We start from the raw sequence: 20,698 nt of genomic DNA, 5'->3' as shown, positions 1-20,698 counted from the left end.
TATGCCATTTTGGCTACCGGTTAAATCCGTGTATATCCCTTGGCCATTAAGCGAGCCTTAAATCGACCAGTCCTACTATCAAGACAAACTTTCACCATACAAAGCTAACAACAACGTACTAAAGTAAAGTCGTCCCAATGGGTATAGGAACCAGTTCCAAGGTACCTCCGTTTTGGAGAGCACACATCTCGTCAATCACTGCTTGCCTCCACTCATGGTGGGGTGATGCGTCACCTGGAGATTTAGGAATAAAAACAAAAGACAAAGAAGACAAACAAATATAATGCAAAGGGGAAAGACTGATAGCACAAGTCAATGTGATGAGGAAATGGGTTTCGAGTAAGACATATACCTTAACAAATAGCAATGGGAAGATCCACGGTCGGATCCGGTAAAGATGGCAGAGGAGTATGGAATGACTTCATTATCATAAACAGGTGTCGGGACATGCACAACAGAGGGCGGTTGACGACAGTGGTATGTCTGAATAAGTTATGGAGTGGGAAGGTACTCGGGAGGGTTTGAAGAAGGATCCGCGGGAGGGTCTGCCAGAGGGACACTTATAGTGGGTTCTGGTGGGATTGACACCATAGGATGAAGAGGGATGATAGGAGGCGTGGTAGGTACATCAACCGGAAGAGGATCAGGAGGTACGTAGGTCTACACAAAGTATGGAACAGACTCAAAAATATAACATAAGCCAAATTCCAAAATGAGGCACCGTCAAAGAGTAAGAGTAGGGAAGCGAGTGTAAAGGGGTATTAGGAAAAATGACAGCAAGGGACCATGTCACCTAGGACGGAAGAGGGCATGCGATTTATAATATAGCATGTCGTTAGGACAACATCTCCCCAAAAACGAGATGGAACATTACCGTGAAAGAAAAGAGTCCAAGTAGTTTCAATGAGATGCTGGTTTTTGTGTTCGGCTCCCTCATTTAGTTAAGGTGTATGGCACAAGAAGTTCCGATAAGAATGCCATTAGAGGCCATAAAATTTTGAAATTGATGGGATACATATTCTTAGGCATTATCACTACGCAAAAACCAAATTGACACGCCTAACTGAGTTTCAACTTAATGATAAAATTGCTCAAAAATAGAGAATACTTCTGATGTATTTTTCATTAAAATAATTTTGTGCAACAAGAATAGTCATCAATAAAAGTAACAAATATTTGGACTCAGAAGTCGAGAAAGTATGGGAAGACCCCCGAACATCTGAGCGAACTAAATCAAAAGGGGACGAAGCTCATTCATTGACTGAATCGGTAAAATCACTACGAGTGTGTTTCCCTAACCGACACAGTGTGTTTCCCTAACCGACACGACTCACAATGTAAACCTGATAACTTGGAAAGACTAGGGACAAACATTTGATGTTTGATAAGACTTGGGTGACACAACTGAGCATGTATAGAAAGACGGGAATTTGTGGTACGGGATAATAAAGGCAGACTCCCATTCAAGACCAATCTGCCATTCCGAAATCCGATCTTCCAGAGGAACAATGCCATTAGTAAAGGTGACACCACGATCATTAGAACGAGTCAATCGAGTGATAAACTAAATGGACACCCAGACAGAGAAAACAGATGCAACTGACAGGGAGGGGAGGATTTGAACAGTATCAATCCCTTCGGACTGTGTTTTGGAACCACTGGTGGAGAGTGCACTAGGTAAGTATTAAAGGATAGAACTGGAATAAACTCAACTAACCTTAGTTAGTTGAAGTCACATTAGTAACTAGAGTTATACAAGCTTCATTGACTAAGATAACTATTGAAATTTGGGGCCTAACTCATCCGTACAAAACCGGCTTGTAAGGTGAGGAGTGCCTCCGCTTTATAAACTCTTCTCAAGAGTCCTATCTATCTGATGTGGGACTAAATCCACCCCCTCAAAGCCAACACAATGAAGGTGTTGGAGGCTGCAATGAAGGCAAACCAAAGGCCGCAATTTAGGCAACTAGGGGCGGACTGCAATAAAGGTGGAATTTCCAACATTAACAGCGAAGCCAAGGTCTAGAGTCATACAAGTGTAATTGTTTGGCACAATAAACCTTTGGGTTTAGGTATGTCTTTTGCGTGCTGTTTTTGTTAGTCTGGGGGTTTGCGGTTTTCGCTCGCAGCTGGGTTTTCTGAGGGGATTGATATTTTGGGCGTTTGTTTTAAGTGCTGTTAGCCCGCTTGCTTAATTTGCTGCACACTGTTCTTTCGCGTTTTACCTTTGTGTTTGGGTGGTTTAAGCCGTTATGCACAGTGCTGGAGACTATACTAGCTCTTGCAAGCTCTAGTCTAACTATTCCTTTGATAATAATATATATAATTTGGTGTGATTTAATGTTATTTCCTTCTACTTAAAGCAATGTTCAATCATTTCACAGCTGTGTCGTTCCTGTTGCTCATAGTACAGCTGTAAAGCCGCACATAACACTGATTGGTCATCCTCAATCTCCTACAATTCAGTTGTCTGGCCCAATTTTAGAACTAAAGATATTTCCTAAAAAATGCACAAGTTTTACATTGAAGAATCGAACTAGATGTTATACTGATCAGCCTTGCTCTAATTAATGTAATGTTGCAATTTAGAACTTGCAGAGAGCTCCCGTGACAAACAGCAGGGGGAAGAAGAATCTAGTCTTATCTGCATGGGGTGATGAGTCCGTGCTTTCTGAAGAGCATGTTAATCCATATTTTGTTCCTAGTTATTATCAGTCATACAGTGAACAAGCCCAAAAAAATCTGGTGAGTTTCTTTTAAAACGTGAATCTTCGTACTACCTATAATTGTAACTCTGATTTGACCATTCAGAAAAAATTATGCAGAAAAGAGTCAACGAGGATGTCATTGATTACGATCTTATTGAAGATCTAATATGTTACATTGATGAAAGTTGTGGTGAGGGTGCCATCCTTGTCTTCTTACCGGTAAGACTATTCGGTTTTCATTTGAGCTGGTATGCTTATCTGTATTTTCTTGTATATTAATATCTTTTCATTGTAATTTGACTTGTCAGGGAGTGTTTGAGATAAACCACTTACATGATAAGTTAACAGCGTCGTACCAGTTTGGTGGGCCATCTTCTGATTGGGTTATTCCTTTGCATTCGTCAGTTGCATCAACTGAACAGAAAAAGGTGTTTTTACGCCCTCCAGGAAATATACGAAAGGTGAGTTTGATCCATATGTTATATTTACTGGTACTATAAAATACTAATATATAGTCTATTAAAACTCATGAAGGAGAACTTTGATGATACCTTGCTCGACGGTCTTGATACCTTGGAGCATATATATCGTATGCATCCAATTCAATTTGTTACAGATAAAATCAATGTGAGGTCCTTGTAGAGATTTGATGAACATATCGGCCTACTGATTATTGGAGTTAATTGAAGAGGTTTAATGATGTCTGAAAGGATCTTCTCATTGATGAAGTGGCAAATAATTTCATGTGTTTAGTTATATTATGAAAGTAGTGTGGGGCATGACACAATAGTCTGAAGTAGACCTCCTATCACCGATATGCACTGCCCAATCTGCATCTAAATATCCAACAATATTGGCATGACCTCAATCTGTATAAATAAACCCTTTCCTAGGTGATCTCTTGATATACCTCAGGATCTAATCCACTGTATTCCAATGGCTATTACAAAGTGAATTCAGAAATTGATTCACAATACTGACAGCAAACGAGATATTTGGTCTGCTCATAGTGAGATAATTCAATTTTTTTTTTTTTTACTAATTTCCTGTTTCGGCCTGGGTCAAGATATGGCTTCCCGTGATTTGCTTGAAGTCACATTAAGGTCCATAGGCAATCCAGTTTCGACCAAGGATCATCTTGATGTTGTTCTTGATGATCTTTTGGAAGGATATAATGTCTTCACCCTGTCAGTCAATAGTAGTGTTCAAGTTCTCAATGCTCATGAAGCAACAGTCTAGAACACCATCAAACTTGACTGTCAATTTTGCAGATTGTTTACTATTTTTAGAGCATAAGAAACTATAATATATTTGATCTTATGTACCAGACATGTGATATTTTCTCTTTCAAAAAAAAAAAAAGATATATGATATTTTCTTATATTCCATAAACTTAAATGATTTTTGTTTATCCTTATATATCTTAAAATATGTTTTGTCGTACTTATAGGTTGTTATAGCAACAAATATAGCAGAGACCAGCATAACAATAGATGATGTGATATATGTAATTGACTGTGGAAAACATAAGGAGAATCGATACAATCCGCAGAAGGTATGTTCTTTTATTCTGGTTTTGATGAGTTTCTATTTTACTTGGACAAGTCAATTGCGCAAATCTAATTTTATTCATAGAAGTTTTGATTATAGACAGACTGCTCTTGAACTTTCACCATTAGCTGCATTTTTGGTCTGCTAAATGTATTTTGTTTTCACCTTGTTAATAATGCTAAGAACAATAGTTTTGTCGTGGAGATGGATATGAGTCATTCAAAGGAAAAAGTATGTGTGGTTTTGGTGTGGGATGAAGCAAGACACTTGAAGCTCTTGTGGTGTCCTTTTAATAATTTTTTTTCTTGTTGTATTATCGTATTTTTATGAATCTCTACATTCTCTGGATCAAAATCATATGACCCATACATGAATAAATTATTTAGAAAGCAGAGCCACAAACACATAATATGATACCGACATTGTACAATACAGACACAAAGTATTGGGAAAAATTAAAAATTTATATGTCATGATATGAGTATAGTGCAACACATAATGTGTAAAACTAATATTAAGTTGAAAACAAGCATAAGCACGTCATAGGATACCAATAATGTAATATAGACACAAGTATACAGAAAATTTTCAAAGTGCAACACATAAAATTAATGTAGAAACACAAATATTAAATCAACAGAGAGAATTAATATTTTTTAAGTTGGCAAAAGTCATTGTTGAGATGATAAGTTTTTCTCATGTATTTATTTTTATGGTACCCCCATTTGTATTGGTATAAAAGTTAACGGAATGGAAGTAAAAAAATGTGAAATACAACCAAAAGTACCCGAAGTATCAGGGAAGTATCATACATGAATATATTACATATGTATGATGCTCAACCACACCAACCAACCACTCTTATTGTTCACTGATTTCACTTTTTCTTTTTGAAGGGGATTTCACTTTCTTTTGTAGATCTAGAATTACAACTAAAATATTACTATTAAACTGTTAACATGTGTGGAATGAGATGATAGAACACCTCGCTAACTGGTTTGATTGAAATTAGAAATTGTCTAGCATGGTTGAAGATTGGATTTCTCAAGCAAATGCAAGGCAGCGTCAGGGTAGAGCTGGACGTGTAAAACCTGGAATTTGCTTTCGCTTGTACACTCGTTATAGATTTGAAAAGCTCATGCGTCCTTATCAGGTATACATTTTGAAAGGAAATGCTTACAAGAATACTCTTACCTACAGAATTCTTTTACTGACAGCTTTAACTGCTTCTGATAGTTACAAATGTTCTAAGACTAACCTACAATATATATACTCACTCATGTAGCCTCTCTCATTAGGATGAACATTATTTGGATTAGATATTTCAGTTTCTCTGAATTACTCTCTGTTTCTTTCTACCATGAATTCTAAAATTAAAGATTCTTTAATGTGCATTTAGTTTGTTTTATGTTTTCATTTACGATTGATATATTTTTGTTGTAAATATCGGATTTTTGTAATTATTTGTAATAATTGTATTTAGTCCATTAGTCAAGTCCATTAAATTTAGAATAGTCTATTTATTTAAACGAATTACTGTTTTAATCTATTAAAAAAAAAAGGGCAACCCGGTGCACTAAAGCTCCCGCATACGCAGGATCCAGGAAGGGGTCCCACCATTTGGTGTATTGTACACAACCTTACCTTGTTTTTTACACAAGAGGCTGTTTCCAGGACTTGAACCCGTGACCTTCCTGTCACATGACAACAACTTTACCAGTTGCGCCAAGGTTACCCCTATAGTGTTTTAATCTATTGAATGAGATTATTTTAATTGCTTCAGAGAAAATAAGATTTTAAGAATGAAATGCCAAAAGCAAATGTTGTTTGTTTTGTCTTTTCCATCATTCTAATATCCTTTCTTTTCCTTATGCATCTATGTTATATTCTTCTTATCCAGGTGCCGGAGATGCTTCGGATGCCATTAGTTGAATTGTGTCTGCAGATTAAATTACTATCTCTTGGGTATATCAAGCCGTTTTTGTCTACTGTAAGCAATAATATTTTCGGATTTATAAGAATTATGTGATCAGTTATATGGACTGCTCTTTACAGTATATTTCCAATAACAGGCTTTAGAACCTCCGAAAATCGAAGCAATTGATTCAGCAATGTCTTTATTGTACGAGGTACTCTGACATTTTCCTACTATGTTTTCTCATCCTTCTAGTTTTTTTCTCCAACAACAAATATTCCCTTCCCTATTAGCTTTGTGTGTGGAAATATGTTTTTATATAGTCATAACATGTTTGTAGAACTATGTAATATGATAGATCAAATGTTTCCTGATTTATGTATCTGCTTTGTTATAATGAAACCAAAATGTTGCAGGTCGGTGCTCTTGAAGGGGATGAAGAGTTGACACCTCTTGGGCATCATCTGGCAAAACTACCTGTTGATGTATTAATTGGGAAGGTGTACACAAATTATTATTTCCTCTTATTTTCATTTCAATGCAGCTTTATTTCTCCAGAATTCATTTATTTTTATATATGATGTTTGTCTTTTTGTTTATCTATTCAATGTTCTTCACCTAAACTAAAACTGTTTCAAATTAAAACATCGACACACACTCCCATTTCCATGTAGCTAAGGTTCATCGTATAGGAAGCAATGTATCTTAGGGGTTAGCTTAACTACTCCATGTAAATGGCATTGTTCATTTACTATCACTGTAACTTCCATGGTCATAAATTATATGTTGGATGGCTCAAATCGATAGGTTCTATTAGGTTTTCATATTAAGCATAACTCATTCTGACCATAATAAGCAGATTTAATTCTTGTTATTATTTGATAGATTCGTCTCCTTAGGGCCTGTTTGATGCCCAAAATAAGAGACAAGATATGATTATTGTATCATATCTTGTCTCAATCCAGTGTTTGTTGAGGCAACGAGATATGGTAAATTAATCTTGAAACTTATCCTATCTTGTCTGTCTGATTAAATTCTTATCTTGAATATGAGTTGGGTTAGAAATTAACAAGATAGGATAAAAATATAAATTATTGATTTATTCCTATAATATATAACTATGTGAAAATTGTCATCTGATAAAATATAGATATAAATAAAAGATAAACAAAAAAATTGATATGAAATTAATAAATAAAAATATTAATAATTAATTTATTGAAATTATAATCTTTTAAAATAAAATTATTATTAAAAATTACAAAAACATGATTATAAATTTATTTTTTTTGACGCATTAAATATAATTTTCTTGCAAGGGTAATTCTGTTATTTACGTATAATACATACATACATACATACATACATTATATATATATATATATATATATATATATATATATATATATATATTGTATCTTTATTTAGCATATTAAACATATATAGTGTAATTATTTATTTACTCATTTTGTTTTCTAATAAAAATTAATTTTTTTACTTTTTTTTAGTATTGTCAATGGATTTTTTTAAAAAATTATATGAATTGTTAAATTACTTATTCAATTTTTTTAGTTTTATAAGTTTAAAAATATTAAAATTTAATTTCAAAAGAATATATGTAATTGTTTCACAAGGGTAATTTTGTCATTTAAATATGATATAGTATATAATATCATGTCCTTATTAGGTGTGTACCAAAAAAATGATATGATAAAATACTCTTATCATGTTTGTTATCATGATAGGATAATTGTTTACCCTGCCCCTATCCTATCATATCCTTATTGAACTCTATATCGTATCTTGTCTCTATCCTATCATAACCATCAAACATGCTCTTAGTTTCCTGTAATTAGAATAGATTTGATTTAATTTTATTTTAGTAAATGCCCTTTCCTTATTTAGGGTAGATTTGATACGGTTTATATTTTATTTACACCTTAAATACCGAAAAATGGAAAGAAAAAAATTTAGACCTTTTTTCTACTATTTTTCTTTTCATGTGATATAAGGTTGCTGGGCCAGCCACTAATGGTGTTTCTGTGACTGCAGATGATGTTGTATGGTGCAATTTTCGGTTGCTTGTCACCGATTCTTTCAGTTTCTGCATTTTTAAGTTACAAGTCTCCATTTGTGTATCCCAAGGACGAGGTCTTCTATACTATAAATTCTTTGATATATATATATATATATATATATATATATATATATATATATTTATTCTGGTTAGCTAATTTGACTTTGAATTAAATGCTGTGTGTCTATCTTCAGAGGCAGAATGTTGAAAGAGCGAAACTAACATTGTTGAATGATAAGCAAGATGGGCCTGGTGACGGAAATGATATTGATAGACAATCTGATCATTTACTTATGATTATAGCTTACAAAAAATGGGAGACTATTTTGAACGAGGTCAGTATGTGATTCTGATTTGTTTTTTAGGCACGCCCTGTGTAATTAGTTTTAAGATTACCCTGGTTGAGGGATGCAATATCTTATGGTATGCTGCCTTCTAAGTATTACTAATGCTCTCAGAAAATGGGATTGCACATGAAGTAACCTTACAAGTAGAAATGGCTACCATGTATCTGCTTGCAAGGGAAAATGAGTAAATAAATGAATAGAGAAACTGCCCTTGCTTATCATAATCATCATGAAACTTTAGCTGTGGGTATACTTAACTATTAGCTGTAAAAAATGTGTTTATAAATGCGGGCGGTCCTCATCTTACCATCTGGTTTTGTAAGAGTTGAGTTAGGCCCAACCCAGATTATAAGAGAACTATCATATTTTGCAAGACATATTTCGTCATAGTATTGCCTTCTCTCAAAATAATATTGATTACATTTACATCTGCAGAAAGGACCAAAAGCTGCACAGCAATTCTGCAATTCATATTTTCTGAGCAGCTCTGTAATGTTTATGATAAGGTATTCTATTTTTTACTTCATCTTATTCAAGGGACTAAACTCCAGAGGGGAAATTTCGGTGGGATAGTTTGGCTTCTTAAAATAGGGACTAAACTCTAAAGGGGTCTTTTTTTTTATTATATGTTTTCTCCTGCATCTATCCCTTTTACTATTTTTCATTTAAGACATCTCTCAGGTACCTCTAAGTATTCTTTCGTCTCTCATTACTTAACAATTCTTTTTTTTTTTATCTTCCCTTTCATTATATCCTTTAAGTAGTAATGTTCCTTGTGACATGTCTCTTGGTCCAAGTAAAAAGAAAAATATGCTGAAATGTTAAGTTTCAACACACCATAGGTTGAATTTACATAGAATGGACATAATGAATAGTGAATACTACAATACAGTTTGTGATCCTTGTTTCGTTAGCATATTTATATATTCTAGGATTAGAGAAAATGTATTTTTCTCAATGAAATTAGAATGGAGATACAATAGGTGTTATTGCCTTTTGCTGCACATGTAACTAAGTTACCCCAAACAAAGGTGCAATAAACTGATGTAGACCTCCTATCTCCTGGGTTCCTTCCTTGTTGTCCCCAAGTTTTTTATATGTGACATCCTTTGTCACAAAAATAATTATCGTAATTAAATAAGTAAAAATACCAGACAATTAGGTATAATAAAAACATTTAAAATAAATAAGTAACAAAACCATAACCGCAGAAATAACAAATCATACGAATTAAGAATCTAAACTCCTAATTATCACTATAATAAGAGTCGATTCTAAATAAATCTCAAAATTAACCAAAAGCCAGCCAACACAGAGGAAACTAATGTGATCACATCCTGATGATCACTCATCAGAATCATCATTGATTTCATCTTATCGTGCCAGATCATCATTTACTCGCACGATTAATGTGCAAGCAGTCACAGGGGAAACAAGCGAAGCTGAGTCATCATACTCAAGCATAAAATGAGCGGAGTATGATATTTCAAATGCAATGAAAAAATTATTTAACGATGCAATGATCATAAATAAGTAAACATTCATTTAATATGTTATCATGTATGCATGGCAATACAATAAGCACGTTAATCATCAACTGTATCTCAATTGGATCCAGCTAACTCCGGGTTTACGTGGGTAGAGAAGCCACATAAGAGTCTTGTCAGGGTAATTTAGTATTCAATGTGAATGTCTTCTAATGTCTTCCCCAAGGCTTCATCAGCCTTTTACTTCGATTTTATCCTACTTATATGAATGCATATATGTAGGATATATATTGGCAGGCATTAATATATGTTAAGGACATGCCAAAAGGCATGTTACTCAAAGCCTATGAAGCACGGATACGGACACGGACACTGACACTTCGACACCGCTAATAATTTGAAAAAATCACATAATTCAGTGAAATTATAAGTGTCGGTGTCGTGTCGGTGTCGGACATGACACGTGTCCGACACCAGGACATGCCTAATCAGAGGAGTGTCCGTGCTTCATAGCTCAAAGCTTATTTTTCTGAATTGTATTTTCTATATCCGCACTTCTCAAGTACACGATTTATATGTATGCCAGGGAGATGAGGATACAGTTTGGAACATTGCTAGCAGATATTGGTCTCATCATTCTTCCAAAATTAAATCAGGTTTGCGGCCTTTTCTTATTAAGCATTCCCTCTGTTCCCTTTTAATTTTCACTTTTGCAGAAATTTTTTGTTTCTAATTAACTGTCACTTTCAAAGTTTAATACAACATTAAATGTTGTTTTTCTTATATTACCCTTATTTATTTATTGCAGAGAGAGAAAAATATATGAAATGAGATATTAAATGATTAGGGCTATTATAGGAAAAAGATAAATTGTTGTATCAAAAGTAGTAAAATGTACTATTTGTTGTCTTGGTTTGTGTAAAAAGTCAAAAAGTGACAATTAAAAAGAAACAGATTAAATGGCAGCGTTACTGTCCAATGGCACTTACGAACATGTTCCCTTGCATTCTGAAATGACTATCATTGATTGTCGTGGGGTTTATATAATGAAGGTTGGACCTAATGATCATATTGATCATTTCAAAGCTCGTTTGATGGCAAAAGGATATACACATATTTATATACAACTTGCACGCATTTCAGAAATAGACAAAAACAAAGTACACCATATTTGACATCAAAATATTGATGTCAAAATACCATTTTTCTTAGACTATTTACATTATTACAAATATTCCTACATATGTTTTCTATGTTAAGTGCTATTAAGGATATACCTAGCTTATAGTGCACTGCACATAGGATAGCATTATATTTGTGTAAGCAGTATGTCAAAAATTTGATAAAACTGCAAGTGAGAATGCTTTATTTGTTGTTTTCTCTGATGTATAATCTGGACAACCACTTCAGATGGATGGAAGAAAGATAGGAAGTCTTGACAGGTGGCTTTCTGATTCATCACAACCATTTAATATGTATGCACATCACCCGTCAATTCTAAAGGTAAGGTTTGAGTATATTTAGTTATAACTTTTAGACAATGCTTGCATCTTTTTCACCAAATCTTTAAGGGGATGTTCTGTGATTCTCTCACTTAGCCATTTGTATCTGTTCTCCAAGTTATGTTTAAAATATGATGTCATTTCCTTCATTTTGCAGTGTCCTAGTTGAGTTTATGCCTTGACTTTTTCTATCTCTTTTGTAGTGTCCTGATGTAGTGTCATTTTATGTTTTTCGTTTTGTTATCACTTTAAAATCTTTATACTCATCCAAGAGGTTGTTTGAATTGTCACTTGATACCTTGAGATCGGAAGTATATTTCCTTTTTTACCATTCCAAATATCCCCAATATAAATCTGAGCTTTAACTGTTATTACTTTGCCGCATGTACTGAATGGAAAATAACGACTAAATGTAGTGATTAATATTGTCAGAAATTCTGGATTGATGCCTTTCTCTATTGCATTCTATACTATATACAATAGTATCATTGATTATAAGTAATTACAATTCATAATGGCAAATATATTGTCTAATTTATCTAACCTATTCTAGGAAAGTAAATTATTTACAATAAAGACTAAGATTGATTCCTGATTAACAAATATGAGTAATCATTTTACCACCTAAGTGAAAGGCTTGACCCAAGATTCTGCAAAACTAAAGCATCTTACATTTTCTAATTGTTATCGGACTTCTTTTTTTTATTTTTTATGCAATCTGTGTCTTCCATGTCTAGAATACAAATAATAGTCTTATTACATATCATTTGAAAGAGTAATCCATTTGTATTTCTTGGGAAAATTGGGCCAAGAGTCAGTCCTTGTACAAGATTACTCATTCTCTAAACCCTCCTATTTCATGACCTATCTATCCTATACAGAAATTAGAAGTGGTATAGAAGTGATGTTGAAAAAATAATGACCAAATATCACGATCAGATGTTATTTCAAGCAAAGATCTCTGAGTGTACCCTTGCAGGCTATACTATGTGCAGGTTTATACCCCAATGTAGCAGCTGGTGAACAAGGTATTGTTTCAGCAGCTCTCACCAGCCTTAAGCAGTCTCCTAGCACTGCGAATTCTAGTCATACAGTCTGGTTTGATGGAAGAAGAGAAGTTCACGTCCACCCATCTTCTATCAACAGTAGCACAAAAGCATTCAAGTACCCCTTTCTTGTCTTCCTTGAAAAGGTTTGTAAAGTTTTTGCAGAACTTTGTTAAGATTCCTTTTTTGCTTAAAATGTTGCTTGAACATAATTTGGAAATGTATTATCTCTTTAAGTTTGTTGCTTTGAAATCAATGTAATGTAATAATATGTATATCAATATTATAAAATATCTTAGAATATATTTGATAATATATTAGAGAATCTTAGTTTAGTTCTTACAATTTGTTTATAATCTTAGAGTATCGTAGATTATCTCTTTGGATTAGTTTTTTATATTACATATTATGATTTGTTTCTTAATTTCTCTATTTATTTAGGATTAAGTCTATGTATCCTTACAACGGGGATTAGTGTTCAGTCTTTCCTATCAAGTTATTAGCAATAATATTCAATGTTATTAACTATAAATTTGGATTAGCGTTCACCATTTGTATCAAGTATATTATAGAAAAAAAGTATTTATCAAGTTATTGACAATAATATTCAAACTTCTTATTTTTTTTCTCTCCTCCTTTTGTCTAAAACGCATAATTTCAACATGGTATTTCCAGCTTGGTTTGATATTACGAGTCCGTTTATTTCCTGATTTCCCTGTTTATTTTAGATTGAGACTATGTATCGCTATAAATAGGAATTAGCGTTCAGTCTTTAGTATCAAGCTATCAAGTTACTAGTAATAATATTCGAAGTTCTAATTTTTTTTCCCTGCTCCTTTTGTCTAAAACAGATAGCAGTATGTGTTTACAATTCTAAAATAATTTAATAACCCCGTAACTATTTTGGTTGTTCTTTCTAGAGAAATTATGTGCATGGCTAAATTTTCTTCCTCAGTTTAATATTTTGAGAAAGTGAATTTTTGTCTCAATTGCATACATCAGTTACATACAGGAGAATATATAAAGAGACGTAAATATAAGGATTTATATTTTTCCTAATTAATGTAATTGCATCATTATCCTGTTTACACTAATTCTAAAACACCCCTTCAAATAATATATAAAATATATACATCAAACTTGTACATTTGTAATCAGTCTGTTTACATGTCAATGACGTAAATTTTAAAATTGTCAGGTTGAAACGAACAAAATATTTCTACGAGATACTTCAGTCATTTCTCCATACTCAATTTTGCTCTTTGGAGGGTCAATCAATGTTCAGCATCAGGTACATATTCTATTACTCTATTCCCAAATAAATTATACTTATGGCAATGGCTAAGATAGACTACCTATACCTCAATTGGTGGTCCACCATGAACTAGGTAATTATAGCAGTTTCGTTAATATTTTGAAATTCTTTAGTTTTCTAGATTTATAAAATCATTCCTAAAATACTAGATTTGATATTTTTTAAGCCTTGACTGTGATCTTGTCCATTCAAAGTTGTTTACTATTTTTCCGAAATTTCACAATGAAATTCAGAAACAATACACCATTTTATATAAGTTTTTATTGCGGAAAAAATACTCTTTTGCACCTTTTATCGTTTTATGGTGTTTTATGCCACGGTTTGTCGGTCCTCATGTCCACAAACCAGTCAATAAAACTGAATTATTGAGAAAAATACCATGATTATTGAAATTCTTGATACCATTTATTTTATTTGCCAACTTGCCTTCAAAATTTTGGGGTAATAATTGTTCTTAATGCTCGTTTTTGGGTGCCTGTTCTCTAGTTTAGACTTGTTTTGATGCTTTTTCCTCTAAACTATCTATTTATGTAAGTATTCGTAGTTGAATTAGTCATGGGGGACTTTGTTGACATTCAAATCTTATTCTAAAAAATTCTTTATAATTCTAAGGTAATCCCCACATTTGAATCATATTTTTTTGATGGGTTTAGAACCTTGCTTTCTAATTTTCACCTATTTACTAATTCAACTAAATAGGAAAATAATAACTTGCAACAAAACGCCTAATTGAAAAATATTTACTATCTCTGACATGGAACCAAAAGAGATCTTTGTGGCTAATTATTAATCGGAGGAAACAGAACCATGTGTTAGCTCTCTCTCTCTCTCTCTCTCTCTCTCTCTCTCTCTCTCTCTCTCTCTCTCTCTCTCTCTCTCTAGATTGTTTAATGCTGCTCTTTCAAGTGTGAAATTCTTGTTTGTTTTGAACTTTCTTTCCTTTACATGATAGACTGGACTGGTCATCATCGATGGATGGTTAAAATTGAATGCACCTGCCCAAATAGCTGTCTTGTTCAAGGAGCTACGGTTGACTCTACATTCCATTTTGAAGGAACTTATTAGAAAACCAGAGGTACCACTTTATAGATATATTCCATTTCTAATGATATTTTGAATGTCTTGAAGCTTTCCCGTTGCCCGTCATGTTTCTCTTATCCTCTTCGTTTGTTTTAATGCATCAAAATCTACCTTAATCGTATTATTGTTTCAGTTATATTAACTTAAAGCTTATATTCTTCTGTTATTTGTATGGTATGGTAACTTAATGCTATTTGTTTTATTTTGTTGTAGTAACGACACGGTTATTTTTTGTTTGTTTGTTTTCAGAATGTGATCGTTCTAAATGATGAGATCATCAAGTCTATCATCAATCTTCTTTTAGAAGAAGGCAGTGTGCCTAAATGATTGAGTGTCAGAGTTACATGGAAGAAAGCTGTATCTGCTATGCACTTCAGAGATTCGGTCATTCTTAGGAGTAAAGGGAGCTGAGCCTTCTCATCCCTGAAAACAAACAAGAGCCCTTTTTTGGACCATTGAGTATGAACTGGACCTCAACAATAATCATGTCTGCACTTTAAACGTGGTAAAGGGATAGCATATTAATTTTCTAGGTAGGCAGAGTAGAGATTTTATTCAAGCATAGACAAAGTGATTCTTTGCACAATATTAACCTTGATGCCAAACCTATAATTTGTGTAGGGTGTTTTGTTCATGAAAATATCTTTGTACTCGTAAATATCTTATTTGGTAAGATGTGGTTGGATGCAGGTGTAAACAACTTTATACTAATGGTGCATACCAATTAAATTCATAATATCATACAGTATAAAAAAAAACATATGAAATTGGGGTCTTTCCTGAAATTACTTGCCAAACAAGTTAATAAATGCTTTGAATAAATAGGTAAAATAACCAAAATCTGGACCTTATCGTCCCTGATATGAGCCTTGAGCGCTAATTGTGAAGGTGGAGGTGATGTTAGGCAGAGGGTTGATCCCCACTTAGAAGAAGGTGATGTGTTAGTGGGATGGAATGATGCAAGGCCTAAACAATGGAGAGCATATGTAAGAAAGAAAAAGAAAGAGAACGTACAAAAAATGTGATTGCCTAGCTGGAAGGTTTTGTTACGATATTATCCTAATAAACAGTAGTGCATGGGGAATTAGTTATTCATTCAATCATTTTCATGCTCGCCTTTACGGTTAGACAATAAGAGAACCATGTATATATACAAAATATGATGTTTTAGAAAAGTTCATCAAAAATAAATGTTAGGACGCAATTCTGAATTTATAAGTATTAAATAAAAGAGTTTCTAATACTTGGTAGATGGGCAAAGGCATAAATTCTTGCTCAAGATAAAATCTGTAGAATGATCCATACAAAGTTTATGTACTATTTTATGTGTGAGAATTGCATCATGCGGGATTTTCAAATTCCAATTGCATCAAGCAGCTGGGAATGCTGAGACACTGAAACTAGAGAATTAGCTACAATTGCACCACTGGCAGCAACTGCAGGGACGCCAATGCCAGGAAAAGTGGAGTCTCCACAACAATAAAGGTGTGGAATTGGAGTTGAATGTCCAGGAAAGGTATCTGTACCAGCTTGTATAGCTGGTCCATATGTTCCTCTGTTCCTCCGAAGAAACCTTTGATGTGTGAGTGGACTTCCAACTAACTTCACTTCACATTTCTCCCTGCTGAATCCTGGTCCCACTGCTCTCTCCACTGCTCTCCACATTATCTATTTGTTGTTTGAAATAATAATCATTAATTAAAAACGCATATACGCTGCTTGCTGTTATTCATTCATTCAATTTCATATATACCTCTGATCTTTGAGCTTTAAGATTTCTGTATTCGGCACTCTTACGATCAAGTCCTTCCCACAACTCAAATGGTTCAGTTCCTGGAAGATAAGCATGTAACACATGTTTCCCAGTAGGTGCCAGATTAGGAGTAAGTACACTAGGAACTGATATCAACACAACATTCTGATCTGCGTCAACTCCTCTTTCCCAATCATTTACAACTATATGATGAATTCCTAGATCGCTGCGTATACCCTGCTCACTCGATGTTGAATACTTCAAACAGATGCATGGCAAGTGAAAGACTAAATAAAATTAATCACCAAAACCTCACCTCAGCATCAAATCCCAAATGGAGATGCATGAAAGATTCACACTGACTAGTCGTGTTAATCCTATTTGAGTAAGACTTTGGAACAACTTCTTGAGGGAGCAATTTTAAAGTATCCCACATTGATGCATTGCTCACAACAGCCTTCTTGGCATGTACGAACTGCAGCAAGCATAACACATGATAAAGTCGATATTTTCTTATCAATATTCATTCAAAATTAATATACTTACTTGGCCGCTTCTCAGCTTCACTCCAATGGCTCTGTCATTTTCAACAACAATCTTTTCCACGTGACTTTGAAGAGAAATCCGCCCACCAAACTTCTCTAGTCCTCGTACAAGAGCATCAACAATACCTGCAGCTCCATCAAGGGGGTACTCAAGACAGCCCCCTGGTTTGTACCATTCTGCAAACATGTAAACCTGAGGGAAGGGAGAGCAACTGTTTTGTCATCAATAGAATATTAGCAATGACGTTTCACTAATGTTTCAACCAGCACTATTTCGTTAGTTTTCTATCCATTTAACTGCTGCTTTTAGGTGATTTTTAAGAAATGAAATTGGTCAATTAGTCTACTACTGTCTCTAAGTAAACAACAGGAATCAAAATTTAACAAAAGTCCCTTTAGAGATTTATGTGTTATGCACACTGTTAATAATCTATCTGCACAAAAAAATGAGAGAGGATAGAAACTAGTTATTGTGGTCGTAAATAATGTAATGATATAAATAAATGATTGCACGTTGATGAGTGGTAATGGCAATTGGAGATATGTGAAATATAGTACCATCTCTGCAGACAATATACTATCAGATTTGACACCAGCAAGCAAGAAAGAAAGTAAGTCAATCCAATTGCGTATGAAAGGATTCTTTAGTTGCAAAGAGTCAAGTATTTGGGAAAAAGGTGAGAGAAGTTGTGTGGAACGAAGAGCAGCCTGAGGACCCATTTGGAAAAAGGTATTGAAAAGAGAAGGTGCATATCTAGCAGCAGCGGTGTAAAGAACACCGAAATCTCCTCGAACAGATAGAGGGGGAAGAGCCATTGCAGCTGTAGACAAGGGAAGTACAGCATCCAAAAGCTTCTGCCATTCTTGAACAGCTTCAGGACCTGCATAGTTGTGAAGGTCCTTTAAAAACTCAGTAGGACCTATGCGTGACAAGAAATCAGCTTCAGGTACATGGACCATCCATGAATCATAAGTAGCGCAGGGGACGGACTCTCCCAAAGCATCAAGAACTTGAGCAAGAGGGTTAGCCTGTGGACCTCTTGACTGCAAACCAGAGAATAATGATGGACCGGAATCAAACTTATAGCCTTTGACATCAAAAGAATGAGCAGCACCTCCAGCATGGTCGTGGCTTTCGAAAACGACAACATCTTGTTCATATCTTGCCAACAGTGCTGCACAACTCAGTCCACCAATACCACTCCCAATCACAATTACATCTGTTTCTGTTTCATCTACTTTGTTGCTGCTGTTTCGCACCACAACCCCACCTTTCCTAATCCTCCCATTACTATGACTATGATGATGATCATCATCAATTCTTGAACAGTATCTTCTCACTCTCATTACATTACAAGGAAACACACCAACACTTACACCCCTCATCGCATTCATGGCATGGCATGGCATGGGAACCAAACACCAAATCAAATATTATGTTGTTGTTTCTTTTCAAGTTGCAACTCCTGTCTTCAGTTTAGCCACGTCACTACCCTACCCAATTTCCTTTCTTTCAATATCCTCTTCAAAAACATTCACCTAAAGTAATGCTTTCTCCGGTCTTAAATATAAAAGACAATCTTTTATCCAATTAGTTTTAATATATGACTTTTGTTCAATCAGTTGTCTCTAATATTTACACTTATGACCCGAGAGAATAATATTATTTAAACATAAAATACATTCTAATATGATTATAAAATGTTTTAACAATTAAATGATTTATCAGTCCAAAAAGTTATTAATTTTGATTCATGTTTAAATTGTGATAAAATAATGAAATATAATTGTATGCAAGTGTTAAAAGTATTTATATTATTTAGAGTAAGAACTAAATCTCATATGACATGAGATTATACAATTCATAGATTTTTTTAAAAAGAGTTTAATATAAATCTGAAGCTATTTATGTTTGCTTAGTGTTCCTAATAATTTTTTAAAAACAAAATGAAATGGTTTTTAACTTGTTTCATGTGTTATGATTTTAGGATAGAGTAAAAAATATTTTTTATGAAAAATATGATTTTTTTTAATTCTAAACAAACATTTTAAAATGAAAAGGTGCTTTTTTAATTAAAAAAATAGATTTTTTTTTCTAAAAAAAAAAAATAAAACAAATGCACCATATGTGGTACGTTTGTGTTAAACTTGAAAAAAAATTATATTTTGTGTTAAAAAAAATCTATAAATTTTCTTAGAGATTTTTAAAAAATCTGAAGCTATTTTCTATTTGTTTATCACCTATAAAAATCACTCTTTTAAAAAAGAAAAAAATTGACTTGTTCATGCGTTACCTCTTTATTTAAAAAAAATGGATTTTTCAATGTATTACCAAAGAAGTTAAACTCACGGGGACTTTTATACTCTACTCTACACAGGGACAGATTCAATGTGGGGGCAATAGCGTCAGCCGACCCCACTTGTTCCACTTGCTTATTGTATTTTTAACCCAAAATTAGATGTTTATGCAATTTAACCCCGCTTATATAGTATTATTGTCTTCACATAGTCCATTCATAATACTACAAAAAATTACAAAACTAAGAAGGATTCTAATGAGTATTCTAAGAGCACTTGTGTAGAAATCAAAAGAGGTAATTTTTTTATAAAAAGTTGTTGGAATTATTATATCGATAAAAATAACACTTATTTTTAAGATAAAATTTTCTTTTATGAAATCTTTAAACAATTCTCTTATAGCATCTCGTTAGCAAGACTATAACATTTCTATTTATTCTAAACTATTCTTATATTTGTTGAAAAAGACTCTGATTGACATTGGTGGATGAAAAAAATTTGTTGAAAAAGACTATGATTGACGTTGGTGAATAAAAAAAATAATTAATTAGGGTTATATTTTTTTTATACTTTGCTACAAATGGAAAAATATTTTCAAAAATCAACATTTTAGAGCAATTATAAACATAACTTATATAACTTTTACACGCTTACGCAATTATACAATTCTATATAAATTTTTATGATATAACTTTGACTCCACTTATTTAAAATTTATGGATCCGTGGTTGACTCAACATCCAATATAAAAACATAAAAATTACGTAAAAATATTATATGAATGGTTAATCATATTTTACCTCAGTATATTTCTTAAAAAAATGTAGCAATACATTTCTACATGTGAACCCTGTCTTTAAATATAGGACTTTGCTTGCTAAATAATGTGTAGAATGGATTTATCTTTCCGCAAAATAATGTGTAGAATGGATTTATCTTTCCCACAATATCTATCTATTTATCTTCCTCGCACCTTAACGTGAACAACCCTTGCTAAATATTTTATGTACAGTAAATATCACATTTTAGAATATCTAAAATGCTAGACCAAAATTGAGTTCTAAAATTATATTT

At 33.3% G+C, this 20,698-nt stretch overlaps 2 protein-coding genes across 8 annotated transcripts in view; one reads left to right on the top strand and one right to left on the bottom strand.

The window, feature by feature from the left end:
* The window catches only part of LOC146903628 (RNA helicase family protein), a 34,042-nt gene extending 18,256 nt beyond the window's left edge, over positions 1-15,786 (top strand). Inside the window, exons 17-34 of one of the 7 annotated variants that reach the window (XR_015023957.1) lie at positions 2,590-2,745; positions 2,826-2,927; positions 3,017-3,169; positions 4,159-4,263; positions 5,272-5,412; positions 5,921-5,989; positions 6,160-6,249; positions 6,332-6,388; positions 6,591-6,674; positions 8,227-8,325; positions 8,446-8,586; positions 9,034-9,104; positions 10,672-10,741; positions 11,496-11,588; positions 12,583-12,779; positions 13,832-13,924; positions 14,901-15,023; positions 15,278-15,786. Coding sequence is in view for 4 of the 7 variants with exons in the window: in XM_085738720.1 (XP_085594846.1) it covers positions 2,590-2,745; positions 2,826-2,927; positions 3,017-3,169; positions 4,159-4,263; positions 5,272-5,412; positions 5,921-5,989; positions 6,160-6,249; positions 6,332-6,388; positions 6,591-6,674; positions 8,227-8,325; positions 8,446-8,586; positions 9,034-9,104; positions 10,672-10,741; positions 11,496-11,588; positions 12,567-12,779; positions 13,832-13,924; positions 14,901-15,023; positions 15,278-15,355 (1,938 nt within the window). In the remaining 3 variants the exon portion in view is untranslated. Of the gene's footprint in view, positions 1-2,589; positions 2,746-2,825; positions 2,928-3,016; positions 3,170-4,158; positions 4,264-5,271; positions 5,413-5,920; positions 5,990-6,159; positions 6,250-6,331; positions 6,389-6,590; positions 6,675-8,226; positions 8,326-8,445; positions 8,587-9,033; positions 9,105-10,671; positions 10,742-11,495; positions 11,589-12,566; positions 12,780-13,831; positions 13,925-14,900; positions 15,024-15,277 lie in introns of all 7 variants that reach the window. The other 6 variants (XM_085738722.1, XM_085738720.1, XR_015023959.1 and 3 more) reach the window with 6 other exon arrangements.
* Positions 15,787-16,221: 435 nt separating this feature from the next.
* Positions 16,222-18,750, bottom strand: LOC146903627 (FAD/NAD(P)-binding oxidoreductase family protein). The gene is made up of 5 exons (XM_085738725.1): positions 17,885-18,750; positions 17,328-17,519; positions 17,098-17,256; positions 16,782-17,018; positions 16,222-16,696 (listed from the first exon to the last, which is right to left on the bottom strand). Exons 1-5 carry the CDS (start codon positions 18,734-18,736, stop codon positions 16,382-16,384), a joined length of 1,755 nt encoding a protein of 584 aa, XP_085594851.1. The 5' UTR covers positions 18,737-18,750; the 3' UTR covers positions 16,222-16,381.
* Positions 18,751-20,698: the final 1,948 nt, after the last annotated feature.

Source organism: Medicago sativa, chromosome 8, assembly GCF_051527215.1.
Source record: "Medicago sativa cultivar Bolivia chromosome 8, Bolivia_mono, whole genome shotgun sequence".
Classification (NCBI taxonomy): domain Eukaryota; kingdom Viridiplantae; phylum Streptophyta; class Magnoliopsida; order Fabales; family Fabaceae; genus Medicago; species Medicago sativa.
Note: the sequence above shows the minus strand (reverse complement) of the source record. Positions and strands in the feature narration are given on the sequence as shown.